Consider the following 21,726-nt stretch of genomic DNA (forward strand, 5'->3'; position numbering starts at 1 on the left):
CCCGAACCTTCTTAACGTCACAACAATCCATCATTCATCCCAGGAGCATGGTTTGCTAGTCATCATTCCTGGAAGGGGGGGGGGGGGGCGTTTCGCTCGGTTGTTGTTGTTTTAAGGATGTGATGCCTTTTTAATCGCCGGCCTTGTAAATGCAAAAACATTGGAAAATGTCACAGGGGTAATCACATGCTGGGAGAAATTAGCCTTAATCCCTACCGAATAAACACAGCACCACCCCCCCCCCCCTTGTAGTGACATGTAACAACTTAAGGTCACGGTTTCCCGACTTACATTACAACGAGATGTCTCCTACCCGTACACGGACCATGCTACCCTATACAATCCTACCTTTGCGATGAAATTCCTCCATCTACCCCACAAACACAACAGTATCAAGCAGTATGTGATAGAGTTGTCATCCATTGTTGGCTGGACAACCATGTTTTCCATCTTGCCAGGATATACGACTAGCTCATATCCATCCGATGTCACCCAGCATCTCTTCCGCATCAGCTCTGCATTGCGCCATCACGAGGTCATCAGCATATCTGATCTTCTTTATGGAAATACCACTTACATTTGATGCCCTTCGGTGTGATGTGCATTCATACCACTCTCACACAAGACATTCGGTGTAGAGACTTTAGAGTAGAGGGGACAATGGACAGCCTTGTCGCACTCCGAATGGCGTCGCAAACTCATCCGTCATCCAGCCTTTTCAATGGAGCTGACCATTTGAGTTGATGTAGAGATCCTCAATCAGTCACATCACATCCTCTTCAATACCAAAATCCTGCAGTTTCTTTGACAGTATGATGTGGTTGACAGTCAAATGCCTTCTTATCAACAAAGACCAGGTGGAGAGGGCGTTTGCCTGCATAGTAAGCTTCAGCCACACCTTTCAGAAGGTATATCACATCAGTTAGGCCCTTACCACGTGCAAAGCCACTTTGGGTGTCTCTCACTTCGATACTGGTGGTTCTTTCCAGTCTGCATCGACACACATTGAGAATGATCTTACTTGCATGGCTGATTAGTGCAAGCATTCTGTAATTTCCGCACAGACCTCTGTCATTCTTTTTATGCAAAGCAATGTACACTGATTTGGTCATCGACGGTGGCCACTTTCTTGTGTTCCAGATATTACACACTGCATTGTGGAGGGCTTTAAATACTTCTGGGTCCTGTGACACAGCTTTAAAAACTTCTGATGTGACATCATCAACTCCAGCAGCCTGATGGTTTTTCAGTGCCTGAATAGCTTTCTTGGTTTCTTCTGGTGTGGGTGAATTTTGTACACCCTGAGTTGTGTGCTGAGGTGGACGTGACCAGTTGGACTCAAATAGCTCCTCAGCATATTTATGCTAATGTTGTATTTCTTTGCAATCCTCATCCAATAGCTCCTCAAAGGTAGATATGCTACCCAGGCAGAGATCATACTTGGATCCTGGGGTACACTTTGGAAACATGCAAAATTTGGTTCAGTAATTTTTAAGTACATATTTTACACACACACACACACACACACACACACACACACACACACACACACACACACACACACACACACACACACACACACACACACACACACACACACACACACACACACACACTGGCAAACCATCCAGCATAAGCCATGCTAAGAAACTGCTGCAGCAGCACCGACACTAAAGTCTCTCGTACATCTCATCTTATCTTATCATACTGTATATACTCATGTGTTTTTGTCTTGCATGTGATTTCGATAAACCTCCTTGCTCTTCCATGAGCCCAGATGGAGAATAGAAAAAAAAAACATTTTGTTTAGCACTTTAAGTACTTAATGACCTAAACAAATTTTTTAACATCCATGCTTGACTTGTCATTCTTGCTACAATGCAATGTTTGTTCTGCAGTCAGTGGAACAAGAACCTGAAGTGCATTTTTCATACTTTGTCCCCTAACCTTGACAAAAACATGAACAAGGTATAAATCTGGATTATGAGACATGCTGATATCTTGGCTTTTACTCATAGAGTGCACTGGAGAAATGCTCCACTCAATTCTCTTTCTCATTGCTCCGTCCTCTTACAATAAAAGTCTTTTTTTAGTCGAGAAGCCCAGCCAGCCTCAGGTCAAAATGACATTGTCAGCACCGCATATTCAGAAGATTTTGGCACTTAGTTGAGTTTTTGGTAAGATCTTAGGAACATTTCTCAGCCTGCTGTGCTATGGAATTGTGATACAACTCATTAGATATCGAAATACGATTGAAGCTGGGGTGCATAACAGTCTTGGTTATTTGGGTGTGCATATGCTAGGGGAGTGGAAGGGGGGTGCTATTTGAGCACATGATACAGAGAGACACTTAAGATATGCTCACCAAAGCTGGTATAAAGTCCATCTTCACAAGCTTTGAAGAAACGATCAATTTGAGATCAATGGTCAAGGTCAAATGCATCTCATAGATTCACTACAATATTTCAAGACAGCATTAAGTAGGAGAACCAAACTTGTTATATTAGTTTATCCAAGCAGAAAGACTAAATGTCACACAAGAAGCAGTTTGAAGACTTTAATTTACAAGATCTCTTCCACAAGTCCAACACACATGGCAGCAGCATGGCAATTGTCCTGCTTAAGGAATGTCATACAACAGAGAAGTGAGGGTGCACAACTCGGTTATGGAAGCAATGCTCAATGCTGTGGAAGCAATGCTCAATGCTCGTATCCAGATCCGGATCTTCAACAAAATCGAAACAATTTGTCCTTGCCACACACTCAACCTGTCCACCAAGTTTCATCCGAATCCGTCCACAACTTTTTGAGATATCATGCTCTCGATTGGTTGAGCACAATCTCTCAATGGTGAAGAATCACTTTAAAAAATTCTCAAATCTGGATCCGGATCTTCACAAAAATCTAATCAGTTCGTCCTTGTCACACATCAAACATGTCCACAAAATTTAATCCGGATCCGTCCCCAACTTTTTGAGATGTCCTGTACACAAACAAACAAACAGACAAACAAACAAACAAGCAGTCAGAGACTGGTACTTACGAAATCGTCAACTTGACCTCTGACCTTGTCTAATAAAAGCTGTCTCTAGAGAAGGTAGTGACGCAAACCAGAAGTTTCTACGATGATTCTGTACCAAACCATCAAAAATCGAATGTTTGACCTCACTGTGACCTTGACCTTTGATGGATTTTCACCAAATCTAATCAGCGCTAGCCATCACCCTCCTGAATCACGTGGTGTAATTTGACATTGATAGCTTCTTCCGTTCGAGTTATAACTTTTTTATTGGATGTTTGACCTCACTGTGACCTTGACCTTTGACCGATTTTGACCAAAATCTAATCAGCTCTAGCCATCACCCTCCTGAATCACGTGGTCTAATTTGACATTGGTAGCTTCTTCCGTTCTCGAGTTATTGTGCCTACAAACAAACACAAACAGAGGACGGAAGTGATCAATATACTTACGAAATCTTTAGATTTCGTAAGTAATAAACAAAGACAAAGAGACAGAAAGGGGTGAAAACATAATCTTCTTCACCTTCAGTGACAGAGGTAATAAATATACAGTTGAATTATGTACAATAATACATCTTTTGTACTTTCTCAGTTCCAATGTAACTTTTTAAATGACTGTCAAAATTTGATGATTAGTCTTTGTAAAACAAGTGCTTTGGTGATAAAAATCAACCAATAATGACTATTATTACCTCCACCACCAAAGGTGGGCTGAGGTTATGTTTTCACCTATTTCAAATATGTAATGGGCCCGATATGTTCTCGTGGATCAGGCATTGCGTGGCATCGGGTATGCGCTCTACGGAGTGCCCTTCTATAGTTTGCATTGTGTTACTCCCAGAGACAATCCTGTCTAGCAAGATGGCCAAGACGTATGCACACTCGTTTCTGAGCAGAGTTGAGCCTGGGTTCAAACCTTGGCCCAGCTATAAACTGTCACCTGGCGTTTCACAGGCATCAATGTGTGTGCTGTCACTCGGAGGGATAATAAATTAATAGGATTAAACTGGTGTCCCGTCTGCCGCCATTAGTTGGTGGACATTAAAGATCCCACGGTGTCCTTCGCCAAAAGTAAACGAGCGATCGCCGGTACCATGATCAAATTCCAAATTCCTGCCCCAACCTATAGAGAATGCATCAATGGCACAGCCAGACGCCCAGCCAATGATGCGACTCGTAGCCTTGTGATCAATCGGAAGGAAGAAGATGATCAATACTAAATAATACATATACTGTATACATTTGAATAGTTAAAATTATCACCCAATTTAATTTTATGAACATCTAAAATTGGTATCCAAATTTGAATACATGATGAGCAGTTACTGATCTCTACACTTAGACTTGTGCCTCCTATTTGACACAATTAATGTAATCACTAATCAGACAGGCACTTGCGGGTGGTTGTGAAAAATGCCAAATCACATGTTTGTGATACTACAATTCTGGAATACAACAGGTCTTAAGATAAGCATAAGACATCCAACTCGTAGAACATGAAGTCAAGCCTTCCGAAGAGCGGGTATCTGATGTCGGCCAATTTCTCAGTCTCTTTAATGTTGGCCCCTGAACTATTTTACATTGTTGGAAGAAATACCTTAACAAATAAAATTATAGCACCAAAAAATCGAGCTAAGTCTGTGTGCCATCGCAAATCAACGCTTCCCACAGAAAGCAAATTTAAATGAAAAATGGCAAAAAGTTCAACTGAAAATGACCTCATATCAAATTTTTAGTTAATGTTTTCTCTTTTGACCCCTGGGGCATGAACTCAGGGTCAAATCAAAAAAATCATAATGCATTTCATAAGTCCCACAATGTTGACCACATATATATGCAGTTTCATTTTTTTTTTTAATGTTTTTAATTTGTGTCCACAATTTCATTTTTTAGTATTCCACCTTTTGACCCCACCCAAGGGTGGAAGGACCAAAAATGATGCTGCTCTCACACCTTCTTGCCATGTGGTGATCACAGCTTCCAAGTTTGGCGAATTTCTGCACAACCGTTTAGAATGAGATAGTGTGACTGATGGATGGACAGACAGACAGGGTTATCGTGGGTGGTTTGTCATTGCCTTCCCAATGTTGTTTGTCCATGCTCTATCTTTTAAATGCTGAACATCAAGCAAGGAAGCACGTGCCATTTTTTATGTCTTTGGTATGCCTCAGATGGGTTTGAACCACCGACTTCCAAGACTCACTGCGGACTCTCAAACCATTATGCCACAGACTCCAACAGAATATACCTGTAGCCAATTCGAATTATTGAATGACATTTTAATGGAAACTGCTTTATGGCACTGTTGATAGCTCGAAACAGCGTTCCACAGAAAGAAATACACCACACGTAATAAAAACAAAACAAAAAAAAACACGCCTCGAGTGATTAAACAGGGCAAGTCACAGCGTACTACACATGTTGAAACAGTGAGCCATGTAACAACACGTTGCAAATGAGACACGATGAATTTACTTCCAACTTTAGGATAAAATTTGCTCATTCGCAATCAAAATGAATTATAATAGATTATTAAATTAGCAATACATTTGGATAAATTAATTTTAATGTTTCACTTTCATTTTCGGGTTTGTTTCACTGAGCAGTTAGTAATACAACAGGAATGGCACATATAACACATGACATCAAAATAAAGCCAGGTGAGTGATAGTAGAAACAAGAACACCAACAATCTACAGGGCCTCATCAATGCAACACCTTCCAGGCAAATTCAAGCATATCCGACAGGATAGCACACTTGCATCCGAGCTGTAAAGTTCGGGTTCGATTTTTGACACTTAACAGGTAGGTTGTTGCATCACAAAGTTCAGCACAACTCAGATGGATGTTAAGCTGGGGACCCCTCTGTTTGTAATACTTGGTGGACATCAAATATTCCACAGTGTCTGTCTGTAAACAAAGAGTAGGCAAGGTAACGCTGACACCCGAGCAAAACTCCAAAGTCCTGCCTAAATTGAGGGTTGCAAGTGGTCTGGTCCTCTCGGTTATTCATTGACACTAGGTTAGACTGCTTGCTATCGCAGTGTGTGGTCGTTGTACGGGGAGCAGCTCCGACACGACAAATAAATTCACATACCTAGGTGTTCGCACGTCATCTGTGAACAACCAAATTGGGCTATGAGGGGCAATCATAATTCCAAGCACACAAGTCAAAAGAGAACAATCACTTTTTACAGGCGTCTTCAAATTGGGACGCAAATTTGTTAACAGATAAAGCAAAAGCACTCTCACTTACTTACATGATAGGACTTGGCACAGTGGAACAACCATGAATAAATGTGAAAAACAAAGTCTGCAAACAAAATCTGTGGCCTCATGGAACACAACTAGGCCTTTTGAGCACAGTTGCAAGAGTAACTTCAATTACTCGTGTGAGCAACACTGGGCGAGACTCCTGAGCACGCGAGCCACGCCCAGTTGGGAGGGAAGAATAATTGCTTTCAAATGGCACATAGCAAGTGTATAATCCACCCAAGCATGAATAGCCACCACACTTGTTGGGTTCATATCCAAGTCTTGAAATTGAATGTGGCTACACAGCACTCAAAATATATATATATATATATATATATATATATATATATATATATATATATATATATATACACACACACACACACACACACACACACACACACACACACACACACACACACACACACACACACACACACACACACACACACACACACCATTAGCAGATTAAGACAACACAACAGTTTCCTACAAAGTTTTTAGAAGGAAGAGGCTATCTGGAGGGAAACATGCAGAAGTCAAAACCCTGAGGCAAAATACTGTGTGTGTGTGTGTGTGTGTGTGTGTGTGTGTGTGTGTGTGTGTGTGTGTGTGTGTATACATATATATATATATATATATATATATATATATATATATATATATATATATATATATATATATATATATATATATATATATATATATATATATATATATATATATATATATATAGAAAGATATACAGAAAGTGGGTGTTGGATGTTAAATTGTACTACACAGTTGTATCATAAAGTAATCCATTTTGTATGACCCAGATGTACAAATAGTATTCACCAGAAGGATTCATAACCACTTGTGCAAAGCTTCATGATAATGGACAAGTAGAGAAAAAAGGTAACACAAAAATCACCCTTTTACTTCCTCCTTATGAAAAAAAAGAAAAAGTTTTAATAGTTGCGAATTATGTTTCAACTAAATAGTGACAATCCATAAGCAAAAGATGTTTGAAGGGACACGTCTTGACAATTAACACAAATAAAAATCCTTATTGAGAACACAGCCCCCAAGCACACCTTTTTTATTTTTTTGATTTTTAATGTTGAAGGCTCCAGTCATGGACTAAATAGTCCTCATCAAGGCCAGGCCTTAAATAAAGAAAAATAAAAGAGAATGTAAAGTGAGGAGTGAAAATAAGTGAGTAAGAAAAGTGTGTGGTGTTTGTTTGCAAGAAAGAGATATTGAAGCTCGCCTGGGAGCTATCGTTTGAGTGAGACAGAAAGTAAGACCAGCAATCCTAACACAGAGAGAGTAAGATGTTTCCGGGCTCCATTTTAATGCTCCTACGTATGAACGGTAGTACTGTTACAAATCTGGCAGCCATTTGCACACAACAGCCAGAGTCCCCGCAGTTCAGTTTTTTTCGATAAGTATGTGTTTATAGTTAGAACCCTCCCTATGTCTAAAGGGAATTACATGTGTACGCTGCGAAGTTTCTTTCTAGTTAGATTTTTGCAATACCCAATGCCAACAAATCAATCCTTCACTTCTTCGCACCATCGACGCCATTGCCCACGTGCGTTCGACCACGGACGTGAGCGGAGATTTCCTCACCTCAGAACACCGACTCCGCCCAGGAAAGGAGGGGGAACCCCCTGTCCAATCACGGATGGCCAGCACATCACCCCCACGAAACCCTGTCCAATTAGGGCAAAGATTACCTCAGAGCTCCGACTCCGCCCAAGAAAGGCAGGGTTTTCCCCCTGTCCAATCAGAGGGGGACAGATATCTCCCCACGAAATCCTGTCCAATCAGGGCAAAGATTACCTCAGAGGACCGATGACCCCACCCCGCCCGGGGGAGGGATAAGGATCGCTGGGCTCCCCTGAGTGTTCGCTGGAGTTGGGTTGGAATTGTCAGAGAGGAAAGGGGTCGCCATTGCTCTTGGTGTGGTCGTTGGTGGTCGGCGTTGCGTGTTTCAAGCTGGTCTTCTGACTATTCCACAGCTGTTGACTTCCATCTCTCATTTTGTCGAGCAATAACCCGGAGTCCGAGCCGGGAATCTCCGCTGGCCCTCTGAGAGGAGTGACCCTGGCCCCCGCATGGACCCCGCTATACCGTGTCTGGGCTCGCCGAAGACCCCGAGTTTCACACCTGCAGTCGCGGGCCAAACCGCACAAGGCGGCCAGGTACCGACCAAACTCTGACCTCCAGCCTGTCTATCCCCTTGGCTGCGAGGGTCGAAATAAAGACAATCCAGGTCGATTTTCTTTTGCCGTGTGTGTGTCTGTGGTGGCGCCGTCCTATAAGTAGAAATTGTGTAAGTGTTGATTGCTCATTGTACATTTTCCTGCATATCCGTGATCAAGTCTGCACTGTCTCCCTCCCAATTATAAATAAACCCGTTAAATGTACCAGCTCGTTGCCTGTCGTTTCTATCATTGACCCAGCACTGTGCGGGCTTGAGAAATAGTGAGACCGTTTGTGCCGTAAGTTGTTATTTGGACCGGCGCGGCTTTGGTAACTCCAACTCGGTTACGCCGGATCTGAGTCGGTAACAGCAACTCGGTTCAGACAAAGTCGGCCGAGGATGTGGCTTCCCCGGTAGCTTGACTGCGTGGTTATTGAGGTATATTGGAGATCTAGACAATTAACCCTATGCAACACGGTCAAAATATTGGCGACCACAGTCCTTTAAGCGACCCGTTGACCCCGGACTTATCCGGGGTGACGACCTTTCAATTCCGTTGTTTGGTGGGAGACGGCCCAACTGCTCCGTCTAGCGGTCGTCCTCACCACCAAACCCGGCACCACAACAGTACTACCCTGAGTGGTTGCTGTATACAACCTACGACCTAAAAAACGGGCTCACTGGATGGGTGTATATTTTGAGACGCCATCTCCTTACTGGGTGGCCGTTGGCTCCTGAAAGGAGTTCATCCACCCTTTAGCAGGTATTCTTTTGAGTCCTGCAGGGTGTCACAGTCACCCTCCACACTGGTGAGCCAGTGAGGGTCGTCAGTTTAGTCACCGACTACACGACATTACACCCGACCTTGACAAGTTCTCCGATATGATAGTCTTTACAGCCATCAAAGAACCCTGGGAAGGGTTAGAAATGGCAAAGGGCTTACCTTGTGTGGATTTTCATGGTTGCTTTTATGCGCCAGACGGCAGACTCCTCGGGTTAGCCTGAGGCGGTCCCTTCGGGTGGGTGCCTGGAATGTCCTATCCCTAAGAGAGGATGATCACCAGTCTCTGTTATCATCTGAGCTCCAGCATTTGATCATTGGTATTGCAGCACTCTCTGAGGTTTGGAGACCAGAGAGTGGCGAGATCATGGTGGGTGGTTACACCTATTACTGGTCTGGTCACTGATGGTTGCCATGCCAAAGGAGTTGCTGTAGTTGTGTCCAATAAGCTGACTCCCATGACAATTGAGGTACACCGGTCAACGAGCGTATGATACAGGATTCATCAATCCTTGGGTGGAATTCCCCTGGTCTCTGAATGTGCTCTGACTGTGATGAGTGATCTCACTGTGAAGGACGCATTCAATGCCATGCTTGATTCAGGGGTTGATCTGTTCCCCAGGTGAGATACTCTTCTAGTCATGGGGGATTTCAATGTGTCGAATGTCAGACAGGGATGGTTATGAGACATGTGTTATGAGACACCCATGGTCCCCATGGGTCTGGAACTGAACAAAAATAGCACTAAGTTCCTTGACCTTGCAAAAAGTTGTGGACTTCGTGTCTGGTTCATGGTTTCAGCACCAATAGGCTCATCGCTGGACATGGTATTCCAACACTGGTGGCGTGGCAAAGGAGATTTCCCATGTGCTCGTTGATGGTCACTGGAGGATGATTTAAAACTGCAGGGTCTACTGGGGTGCTCAGTTCCTCAATGCCGACCACAGGCTTGTTTCAGCAACTCTGAAGTTGTAGCTTAAATCCAGGATAATGGAACCATCCCAGACTAGGCTGAATGTTGGCAAGCTCAAGAATGAGAGGCCAGATGAGAAATTTGCAAACAAGCTGAGTGGAATTTTTTTGGGGGTGGGGGGGTGGTTGGGTATTTTGGGGAATCCTGAAGAATTGTGGAGTGCCTTCAACACTACTATCCTTGATGTTGCTGGTAGATGTCTTAGAATGCAACATCAGGCAAAGAAGAACTGTCTCCAAAGGGAAACTGAATACCATTGACCAGAGTTGCAGGGCCAGCCTTAAATGGCAGGGCAGAGCTGAGCATTTCAGGTAATTGAGTCGTAAAACTGCACATGTGCTGAGGGTGGACAGGGAGCTATGTGCGAGGAATCTGTGAAGGGATAGAGCATCACATGTGGTAAAATGATTCTCATCCTGCTTACAGAGGAATTTGTGCATTGCGTTCCTCCAAACCCATCCCTCGGTTGTACTTCAGTTAGAGCGGAGGATGGTGGGCTCTCGACAGAGGAGTCCGAAATGAAGGCCTGCTGGCCCAGTTACTTTGATCGGCTGTACCAGGCTGACCCACCAGCTGTTGAGTTGGATGTCAAGGGTGTAACTATTCCTATTGCTGACCCTCCAATCAACTTCTTTAGTTAAACGCCTTCTTTTAGAGAAACACAGGCTGTGGTCAATTGGTTGAAAGAGTAAAGCTCCTAGGATCTTTGGCATCCATGCTGAATTTATCAAGGCTGGTGCAAATGCTGTAAACATGTCGCTGTATACAATTCTGTGCTCTGTTTGGAACACAGGCATCATCCCAACTGACTGGAAAAGGGGCCTCGTTGTCCCTCTCTGGAAAGGGAAGGGTGATCGCCAGGACAGCAAGAGCAACTTAGGGGTGACTTCTCTCAGTGCAGGACAAGGTCTTTCTCGGATAATTATTGATGGGGTTAGCCACCTTTCCTTCATTAAAGGTGCTGTGTCATGCAATCCCGTTATCTTTAAGAAAATTCAGAAATATTTTGTTGTAGAACTCTGTTCCCTCATCACTCCACAATTTTATGATGTTTTCTCTTGCTTTTATGAAACATCTATTGGAAGGCTAACATAAGAGTATTATCGATTTTGTTTTTCAAAGAAACAACCCATGCATATCTACTCCTCAAATCAATATCGGTTAAAGCATACATGTACCCCTTATCATTATTGAGTTCAATCAAGTCAGCGGACCAGATATAATCAACTTCTTTGGAATAAATCTTCCTTCTTTTAAACCTTGTGATTATTGGTTTATGTAATTGATCAGTTAATTGCTCTTCAATCTTAATGACATCATCAGAGCTCAATTGTGATATTTTATAACCAAGTGCAAGTCTCAATTTAGCACTTATCATCTTCTTCACGACGAACCGATCAACTTTTTCTCTCAAAGTTGAATTTTGTATCAAAGACAAATTAAACATTTCTCGATCCGCTTTGTGTTTTTCTTCCAACGTCGTGCTATTTTCATAATCAATATTATGCTGCATACACACTTCAAGCCTAATTTAGAGGTTTCGACCAAGGTTTCGGATTGTTAGCCTCATCTCATCTTTTATCCAAGTTTGTTAACGGATCACAGAAAGAATACCCTGGAAGACGCAATTCCCCTGGTATTCCAGTTGTAAATTTACTCCCTGATAAAAACTTTTGTATATCTCCCCCACATTTTTGTTTGGAGATGAATTTACTCTTTTCAGAGCCACACCCGGAACATTTCACTTTTTGTACAACCCAATTATTTTTACTTTTAACATACGAGATATTTTTAGGATTGGTTTTATTTTGCATTTGCGACAATAACTCATTTATTTATGAGAAAAATTGCTTGAGTGTGAAAACCTTTTTACTTTCTAACATTTAAATATTAATCTTAATATGTTTTAAAACATAAAGAAGCCTTAGAAATGCCTTCACTCTCTCCATTTATTTAGAAAAAAATGTAAAACTTTAACCAAAGTCAATAACACCAACATCATCAATAATATAATATTTTCCTTCTTTCTCTTCTTTATCTCCACTTTCTCGTTTAAATCTACTGCCTGAAATTGATGTTAATACTCTTGACCCATATGTTTTTAATAGACTTGTTAATTCATTCTTTTCCTCCTCAGTGCGTTGAGATAGATTTATTTTCTGTAATACCTTCAATCTTTTTCTAATCTCACTGGTTTCCATATTTTTAGATCCTCGTGGAGGATCTCTAAGTCTTACTCACGTTGTTGTTCTTGTGGACTTTTTTGTTTCACAGCCTACAATTTTCATCGAAACTTCCTGAAACTTAGCATATATATGTAAAAATACAATGCACAGACAGTAACGATCTCCGATTTTGAAATTCCTCCTAGAAAAAGAAGTTAAGATGTCAAAATATCTCCGCTAATGGAAATCACCGAAAAAATTATCTCCGAAACTCGGCAAGCTTTTTGAATTCTGTTTGTGGGAATCGAACAGGGCATTAGCAGAGATTAATTAGTGCACATATGATACATCACTATGATGTCATATCAATTTTTATGATGTCATTCCTATTTTTTGACATTATTTGATTTAGACAGAGGGTACATAGACAGAAATTATGAGTGGTATATTGTTAGGGCCCTGTCACACCTTGACGTTTTAGCCAGCGTATGGCAAGGTCTCAAAATGTATGTAAAACGCTGGCGAACGCTGAACTATTGATGTTTTTTTTAAGTTTTGGGCGTATAATAACGTGTTGGACGCATGCATAACGTATTAGTAATGAACACAGAACGTTTCAATCACATATTATATATATAACTTATACCAACGAATGCTGAGCGTGTTGTCGGCGTTCACAACCTATGCCCAACAATAGTCAAACTTATGCATAGCGCGGCAGCGTATCGCCGACGATCACGTAGCGTAGGCTATTAATAGGCTGCGGCTCGACGATTCAAATCATAACCGCACTAGACATTGAAGTGTGAAGCCGCTGTCACACCTTGACGTTTTAGCCAGCGTATGCTGACGTATGAAAAATTTGCCGAACCAAGCTGGCACACGTCGAATACGTTATGGGTAAGTTTTGTATACGTTAAGAGCACGCTGGCATACGTCGTAGTACGTTGGCATACGTCATACGCCGAGTATGTCGACAAATTTTCAGCATGTTGAAAATTTCTCGACGTATTCGGCGTATGACACACGTTCCGCATACGCTGGCCATAAGTTGTAGGCACGTTACACGATCGTTGACACACGTCGACACACGTTACTTGTACGTTACTCATAAGTCAAAACACGTCAAGGTAATGGTTAGCGTCAGTGTTCCAGACTCCCTGGTTTTTTTTTTTTCCTTCGGTATGACGGTGATGTTGACACTTCGATTTCCAGTGCGGTTATGATTTAAATCGTTGAGCGGCAGCCTATTAATTATATTATATTATAACCGCACTAGAAATCGAAGTGTTAACATCACGGTCATACCGAAGAAGAAAAAAAAATAATAATAATAATAAAAAACAGGGAGTCTGGAACACTGACTCTAACCATTACATTGACGTGTTTCGACTTATGAGTAACGTACAAGTAACGTGTGTCGACGTGTGTCAACGATCGCGTAACGTGCCTACAACACGTTACTCATCGGTTAGAAATATGTTTCGGGTACACTAAACATTACCTCGACATGTTTCAACTTATGAGTAACTTACAAGTAACGTGTGTCGACGTGTGTCAACGATCGCGTAACGTGCCTAAAACTTATGGCCAGCATTATGCAGAACATGTGAGTCATACGCTGGCATACGTCAAAAAATTTCAAGCATGGAAAATTTGTCTCACACCTCGGTGTACTACGACGTATGCCAGCGTACAAAGACGTATGCCAGCGTACTACGAAAAAAAGCCAGTGTACTACGACGTATGCCAGCGTGCTCTTAACGTATACAAACTTACCCATAACGTATTCGACGTGTGCCAGCGTTTTAGCCAAATTTTGCATACGTCAGGCATACGCTGGCTAAATCGTCAAGGTGTGACAGGACCTTTAAGATTGACCCATCCAGAGCGAAACTACAGTCATTTTAGTTTCCCCTACCCCAAAATTTTGGTCTTCAAAATATAGCGGTAGGGTGATGTTTGAGAGGTGAAAACTACCAGAAAGCTGCCAATTTCACACTGCTATCACCTCAATTCCTCATCTGTAGGTCCTAAACTATCAAAAAAAATAGTAAGCCTTTGCCACCAGAGATGGCACCAATGGATCAAATTTTCAGGTTTGGCCCATGGACAACTTCCACTGAAGGATTTTGAAGAACTCGTATTATTCGCCATAATTGTTTTTATCCAATAGTTGTTGTATTTATCTTTATTCAATTTTACATCCTCGACATATTTCTCAGTATCTTTTACAAATGTAGAAATTGACATTGTCTTTTGTGTCTTGATACATTGTATTGTTATGGATTTCAGAATCGGATCCAACTGATGCATGCAATATTCAGGTCCTCAGACAGTTATTTCCATAAATACATGTCCAGGATCGACCCATCTCCTTGTCTGGTGGGTTTCTAACTTTTTTGCGTTGAGAAGGGTAAAGAATAGATTCCCTCTCTGATGGAAAGCTTTTTCTCTTCACGACAGATAAAGACACATTCATGCACGTGAGATAGCCGTGAGCCCAATGGAAGCTCGTTATACCCCCTTTCAATCGGGACACATTGGCTTGGAGGTGGACGATATATTTACACTTCGGACTTACAGGACATTTAATTAAGCACACCGTGGGCTTTTCCTGAACGGTTACTCTGATGGTCAAATATGGCTGTGGATCATTTACCTCAACTACCTATCTTTCATTGACATTCGACACCCACCTCTCTTTCACCGATGTTGACGTCTACCTTTTTCCATCGACGTTTGACACCCTGTTTGGCAGCTCGATGGATGCTGGCTGGCTCTTGTTCATGTAGGGCTGAACGAGGAAGGAATGATAGTGAGATTGACGGTTGGTCACGTACAGCAATGCGCCAATAGGAAAGGTGGATTTGGCTGAAGTCTGCTTGAGGCTACGCCCACACTGGTCGCCTATAAAAATGATGGGAGGACCGCTTTCCAGTCAGTTGGTGAGAGTTGGTGACAGCTGGTTACATCTCCTCACAGCACCTTACAGCTGGCCATTGGTTACGGCGCCTGATATCTCCTGACAGTGGGTGACAGTTGGACCGTTCCTGCTGGTTCTGCTCATTCCTGATTCTTGGCATCCCTGGTTCCTGGGGGTGATGACGTGACGCCGAATGGTGTTCGAGCCTGTTTGCGAGTGGGTGCACGGCGAGGCAGGGCGCTGGCAGCGGATCAAGGCACGCTCACACATTTGGGGACATTTTATTGGACGCACGACGACTTCGACCTTGGGAATCCGAGACCGGATTTCTCCCCCCCACCCCCCATCCACTGAATGATCCGCTGGGTACCCTTGTCTTGTGTTTACTTGTTAAGTAAGGCATCGTGATAAGCATCTGCTCTGTCTATTTTTCTATTAATGCCTGTTGAATTCTTTATTTGTTTGAGATTATATTTATTGATTTGAATTAATAAATTCCTTGTTGACGTTTCAACCTGTCCATTCTTGTCCTTTCCTTCCATTGATCCAGCATTATCCGAACCTTGATAGACTGGGAGGTAGTTCCCAAACTAATTAACCTGTCATAGTCGGCATGCACCAGCGGTAAACGCTCAGCCACTCCACTTAAGACCTAATTTAAGATAAGATTGGTGCATCGCCGAGGGCGCGTCCCCCCTTCAGGAAGCCACGTGACCTCTAGTTCAATGGCAAATTAGACTGTGGACACTGGAATTCGTGGTTAACTGATTGGAATTCGTGGTTTTAAAGCAACCCACCGCACCACAAAGTTAATTGTGAGCAGTGGCCCCAGGTCTGGTTATTCCAAGGAGAAACGAGGATTAACCCCCTCATAATACACTATTTTGGGAACTTGGCATACCTTTATGTCCTATGGCAACCCATATCATCAGTCATTACTCTCATGTTGTTAATCCCTCATTCAAATGTTATTTATTTGCCAACAATTTCCTCTCACATAAAGAAGCTTCCATCCCTTTGACATGAATGTCACAAAAATACCTTTCTGCGTGTCAATTCAGAACCCTTTTTACATGACTTCAAAGCCAGTTTCTCATCTTCTGGCAAGAAACTTTGAAATTTTTTTTATCAGATAATGTGGACAAGCTGTCCGCCTTCACACTGTCTGGTGGCTACTATTGTCAGAGGTGGGTGTAACTGTGAAAATCTTTCGTCGATGAATTGTTTTCCAGCGTAAAAATGTTACCTCTGACATACACGAGTGGAAACAACAGACATACTAGTCAGGAAGCAAGGCATTCATAAAATTCAAATACAAAATGTGGATGAAAAAACCAAGTCAACTTCAATACATATTGCTACAGTTGAAATTCAGGCTCTCGAAATTTGAGAAGAGGCAGGGAATGGAAGAGGATAGGAAAGACTTGAAAGAATATAGGCAAGGATAAAAAAGTGCAATAATCAGAAAGTTGAAAGGTACACAAGAGAACATGAATACACATGAAAAATAAGACAATTTTCGTACATTCAAAGAATGAAAGTTATATATAGGCCTACCTTGACAAATAACAACGATCTTCAATATCCGAGTGCAAGCACCTCGCAGTAAAAATGCTTGCTGTGGGATCACTGGGTACTGGAAGAATAGAGTCCAAAGCTTCTGACTGTTGAAGAATATCCAAAGGAGCCTCCTCCAGGTACTTTTTAGAGTCAACACATCCCACATCCTGCACTGTATTCACAATCACATCGCTTAAACCTTCATCTGCAGTGCATCCATTTGTAGTTGGTTTCTCGTGATTTTCTTCATTTTGCATAATATCTACTTTTATACCTTCATGAATCAAGCTTCTCTCACGGACAGAACTGTATTCCCAAAGATCACCAGGATATTGTGCATTGTCCGTTTTATAATCTTCATAATCAAAATTATTTTTTGTACCACCTGCAAGTTTACTTGATAAGCCACCATACTCTTTATGCTCATCTGCAGATGTCTGCAAAGGCAATTCTTCATTATCTTGTAATGTTGATGGAAAAGAACAGACATTCTGTGCTTGTGTTTCATATTCATGTTTAAGTGAACAACTTGGTGCTTTCAAGTTGGATTTCACACCAGGTGACAGTTCAACATCATTCATTTCTTCCACATGCTCTGTTATATAGACCTTAACTGGCTCCTGTGCTCTAGTAATGGTCATTTCAAATTGTGTTTTTCCATTACTTGCGTCATCATCTTCAAAGCAAGTAGTTGTTTCTATGCAACCTACATTACTAAAGCCAGGCTGAAATTCTTGGGTACAATCAGCATTAATAGCACAAAGGGGGGCTGAAGAGTAGGATTTTGGATCATTTTCAACCAATGGACAAAGATGATCTTCATGAAAGGCCTTTTGAGAGGTATGCAGTGTCAATTCCTGTGGTTTGTCTTGATCGTAACAGGTAATAGAGGCTACGTGTTCTTCCTCAAATGGCAATGGATCACTTTTTTGCCATGGTCGATAAGGTTCTTCAGGCATTACACAAGGCCCTGAAGATGCATGCATTTGAATTCCATTCTCAAGGAGTCGTTCCTCAAAATCTGTATTTTCTCTGTCATCTCCACTGTACCATGTGAGATTTAATGCAGTTTGTACATCTTGCAAGTGGGCTGGCTGTGAACCATTTTGAAAAGGTGGCTGCTCTATGCCACCTCCATTCTGCAAATCAACCACAGAGCCCACTCCAGAACATGGAACATCATTTGTATTGTTTGCAATGGCAACAAGCCCATCAACTGAAATACCAAATTGTTGAGTGGTGTATTGTGGATCACTTTCCAAATTATCATCTGCTTCATGCAATACCTTATGTACTGGAATGGGGCACAAAGACAATGCTTCCATTTCCATCATGAGTCCATTCAAAGAGTCATTAAGGAATGAGTCAGAACACGCTTCATAATTTTGAACTTTAACCTCTGGAGCAAGTGAAAATGGACCTGCTGGCTCTTCACTGTGAGCATTATCATGACATGTTACGACGACGTCATGATCATATTCAGTAATTGGGCAGAAAGAATCTGACTGCAGCGTTTTTTTAACATCGTTTTGTAACAACTTCAACACTCCTTGAGAAACACCTTCATTCTGTGTACAGTTGTAATCCATTACTAACGCTTCTTCTTTTTGTGGCGTTTCATAAGCTTCTGCAAATAACAGAAAATCTGTGGAAACATCCTTGAAGGTTGCATGTTCTGCCTCAAAGGTACGTTCAGAGTGCAGTGGCTGCTCATCTGAAATGCACACAGTATCATCATTTTTTATCAGGTCTAAAGCCGAATGTGAAAAGCCAACATTACAATGCAGATCAGAAGAAAGTGCATGTGCATCGTTCCATCTCATGCCACTGTAATTCTCAGCAACCTCAATTTCTATATCTTCTTCTTTCACAGCCAAGTGACTATGTGTTTTAATGTTCTGTTGTTCAGCCCATCCAAAAGTTGATTCAAATAGAAGGATGTTTGAAAAAAGATCTTCTGGTTTAGCAGATATTTAAAAAGTAAATCACCAATAGCACCACAGAGACTTCCACCAGTATTTACAAGCATGTCTGTAATCATTCCACTAATTTCAGTCACCGGATACATATCTACAGCTTGGCAGCTGGGCACAGGATCAACATTTTCTCCCTGTTCTTGCAATGAAAGATGAGAACTCTGATGTTCACGCTTAACATAATCCTCTGTGCCCTCAACCACACAAGTTGTTAAATTGGACCTACTTTTACTTTGCTTCTCATCTGCAGATTCTTTCCCAGCAGGATTCAAACATACAACACCATGTTCAGGAAACTGCAGGACAGTGTCATGTTTTTCTTGAGCTTCCAGGGTTGACACAGAAGGGTCACCATTTAATGCCTCATCATTTGCACTGTAAGCAACAAGGCACACCATTCCATTTTCATCTGCTCGAAAATACATAATGAATGTCAAGTTATATAAAGATGGATAATATTTACATTTGTGGATACAATATCAATCTTAGAACATTACAATTTAGTGGAAATACAGAGGTTGGAAAAACATTAAAAAGCACAAAAGAGATCATTATGAACTTCAACATTTCATCGCCAAAAACACATTTTCAACGAAATATAATTTGCCACAGCGCAATAATAAGACATCCTTCCCTTTGTCAATCCATTCATGGAACTGTTTGTTTTTAGTTCTAAATTTTTTTGCATGAAAACAAACAGTTCCATGAGTGGATTGACAAAGGGAAGGATGTCAAAAGGTAGAGTATATATGTGATTGAAACAAATTTCATGAACAAATTTAGTCTAGTTTTGGTGATTAAAAAAACAAAAAAAAACAATTACAGTGTATATGTATATTTTATATATATATATATATATATATATATATATATATATATATATATATATATATATATATATATATATTGTTGCGGTTGTGGAAATTCGCAAACCACCATTCAGGTCCCGTAGGTGAGATATCTCTGTAAGTACATGTGTAGTTAACCCCAAACCCGTTGTTTAGAGGGAATAAATGTCATTCATTCGGGCTGCGACCCTTTGAGATAGTCGTTTTTCTGTTCTATCTTTATTTTGAACCAACCACGTCTCAACGCCATCACACAACCACCAACCGCAACGCCGCTTCACAACAACAACAACAACAACAACAACGCCAACAGCCACGACCTTTACCTTCACAACTCGCTCCCGCAAACATCGCATCACCGCCATTCCAAACGTCGCTATGGCCATAAACCACCACAATAAACCCTCCACCACCTTCACCTCTCCTCCTTCTACCGCCATTCCCGCACCACTTGTGAGCACCGAGCGTCAGGCTGTCCTGGACTCGTACAAGGTGCGCGCCGAACCGCGAGTGCAAAGTGCAGCCTTTCCGAGGAGAATTTGGATCAGGAATGATACACGCCCACTTCTGATCCGTCCAATCAGCAAGCGTGGGGCGGTTTGGCCCCGCCTCCAGGCGCGTAGGTGTAGAATCGCGATATGCAAATTCTAGGATCAGGGGAGACTCACGCCCCCTTGTTCTCCGTCCAATGGGCGAGCGTGGCTCCACCACCCGAGCTCGTTCTGATCCAGAAATTTGCATATGGGTTCTCCTGCCGGACTATAAAGTGCCGAGCGTAGGGTCGAGTCAGTTTTTGAGAAGAGGCAGTCTGGAGAGGTTGGAGAGCCGAGTGGAGCTCGCAGTCTGTCGGGGAGATGCAGAGAGAGGAAGCCTGGAGCGTGGTCGAGTCTGTTTGAGCGCAGAGTCGGCCTTGGAGGAGCGGAGAGTGAGTCAGGAGGCGAGGGCGTACAGTTGGTTTGCTGCAGTCGGCTGAGGAGAATTGGGGAAGAGGCCGAATAGCTCGGGTCCGACGCAAGGAAGACGGCGGTCGGCGACGAGCTCGCAGTGGAATCGCTCGTCGCGGGACCCAAGCAAGCCAGCTATCCTCTTTCCCCAGAGCATCAACAATTCCCCCCTTCCCCCCCCCCCACGCTCAGATAGTGCGAAAAGGGGGGCCCCGTTCCCACCCCACTCCAAGCAGTGCCAACGAAACCCGCGAAGGAGCGCGGAGTTGGGGCGCCGCCGCGCCACCACATTGGCGGCTCATCACAAACACACGGGTAGGATCCACCCGGTCTCGCGGACCTGACCGCTCTTTCAGGTCCCGCGTAAATATTGGCCCACAGGCCCCGTCTGCCCCCTTGTCTTAAAGGGTGGCCCTTTTCTTTTGCTTTTGAGTAAATGTGTTGTTGGCGCCGTCTGTAAAGTAAAACTGTGTAAGTGTTACCGTGTGCTCGCGTAGTCGGTTGCAGATCTGCATTGTTGTGTTTCTTTTGTAGCATTTGCTGTAGGTGCATAATTGTTGTAATTGTATATGTGTGCTCTCCGTGTGCCGCGGAATAAATGTGCATTATGTTGAACTGTTTTTCCCGTTTCGCTTCGTCTTTTCTTTAATTGAATCTCCATCTTGCTTCACGTAAAGGGTTGGTAGTGGGCTTAATACGCCCAATAACTAATCGGAACCGTCGAGGCCGACGATAACACCGCTCGGTTATCCCGATAGTACGGAACGGGTCACTTAAGTGGCCCGTGTCCGGAGTCGACCTGCGGCGAGGTGCGATCGCCCAGTCTACCCTCCGCATGGGGACTTAGGTTGGTCGAATTTGGGGAACAACCCTATCCCACGCGGGGGGCCGATTGGCACGATCGTGGTGAGGCCGAAAGGCCCACCCGTGACTAGCTCCCGGCGTTAGTCCGAGAGGGTCACGACAGAATTGTCCGTCCGGTGGGCGACGTGCCGCGATTCGAGTTACGTGGCCGTCCGCACGCCGGCGGGCGCGAATTCGCAACAATATATGTATGTATATATATATATATATATATATATATAT

General features: G+C 42.7%; 1 protein-coding gene across 7 annotated transcripts in view; it reads right to left on the reverse strand.

Annotated features, from left to right (window-relative positions):
- Window positions 1–21,726, reverse strand: part of LOC147034781 (transforming acidic coiled-coil-containing protein 2-like) — a 203,526-nt gene that overhangs the window by 97,932 nt on the left and 83,868 nt on the right. For all 7 annotated transcript variants that reach the window (XM_085888831.1, XM_085888813.1, XM_085888786.1 and 4 more), the window contains 2 exons: window positions 19,075–19,223; window positions 16,870–18,586 (listed from right to left, as the gene is read on the reverse strand). In XM_085888831.1, coding sequence (XP_085744957.1) covers window positions 16,870–18,586; window positions 19,075–19,223 — 1,866 coding nt within the window. The remainder of the gene's footprint in view (window positions 1–16,869; window positions 18,587–19,074; window positions 19,224–21,726) is intronic.

The sequence above is a fragment of the Eptatretus burgeri genome, chromosome 1, assembly GCF_056783735.1.
Source record: "Eptatretus burgeri isolate ZD-2024b chromosome 1, Ebu_testis_v1, whole genome shotgun sequence".
In the NCBI taxonomy this organism is placed as follows: domain Eukaryota; kingdom Metazoa; phylum Chordata; class Myxini; order Myxiniformes; family Myxinidae; genus Eptatretus; species Eptatretus burgeri.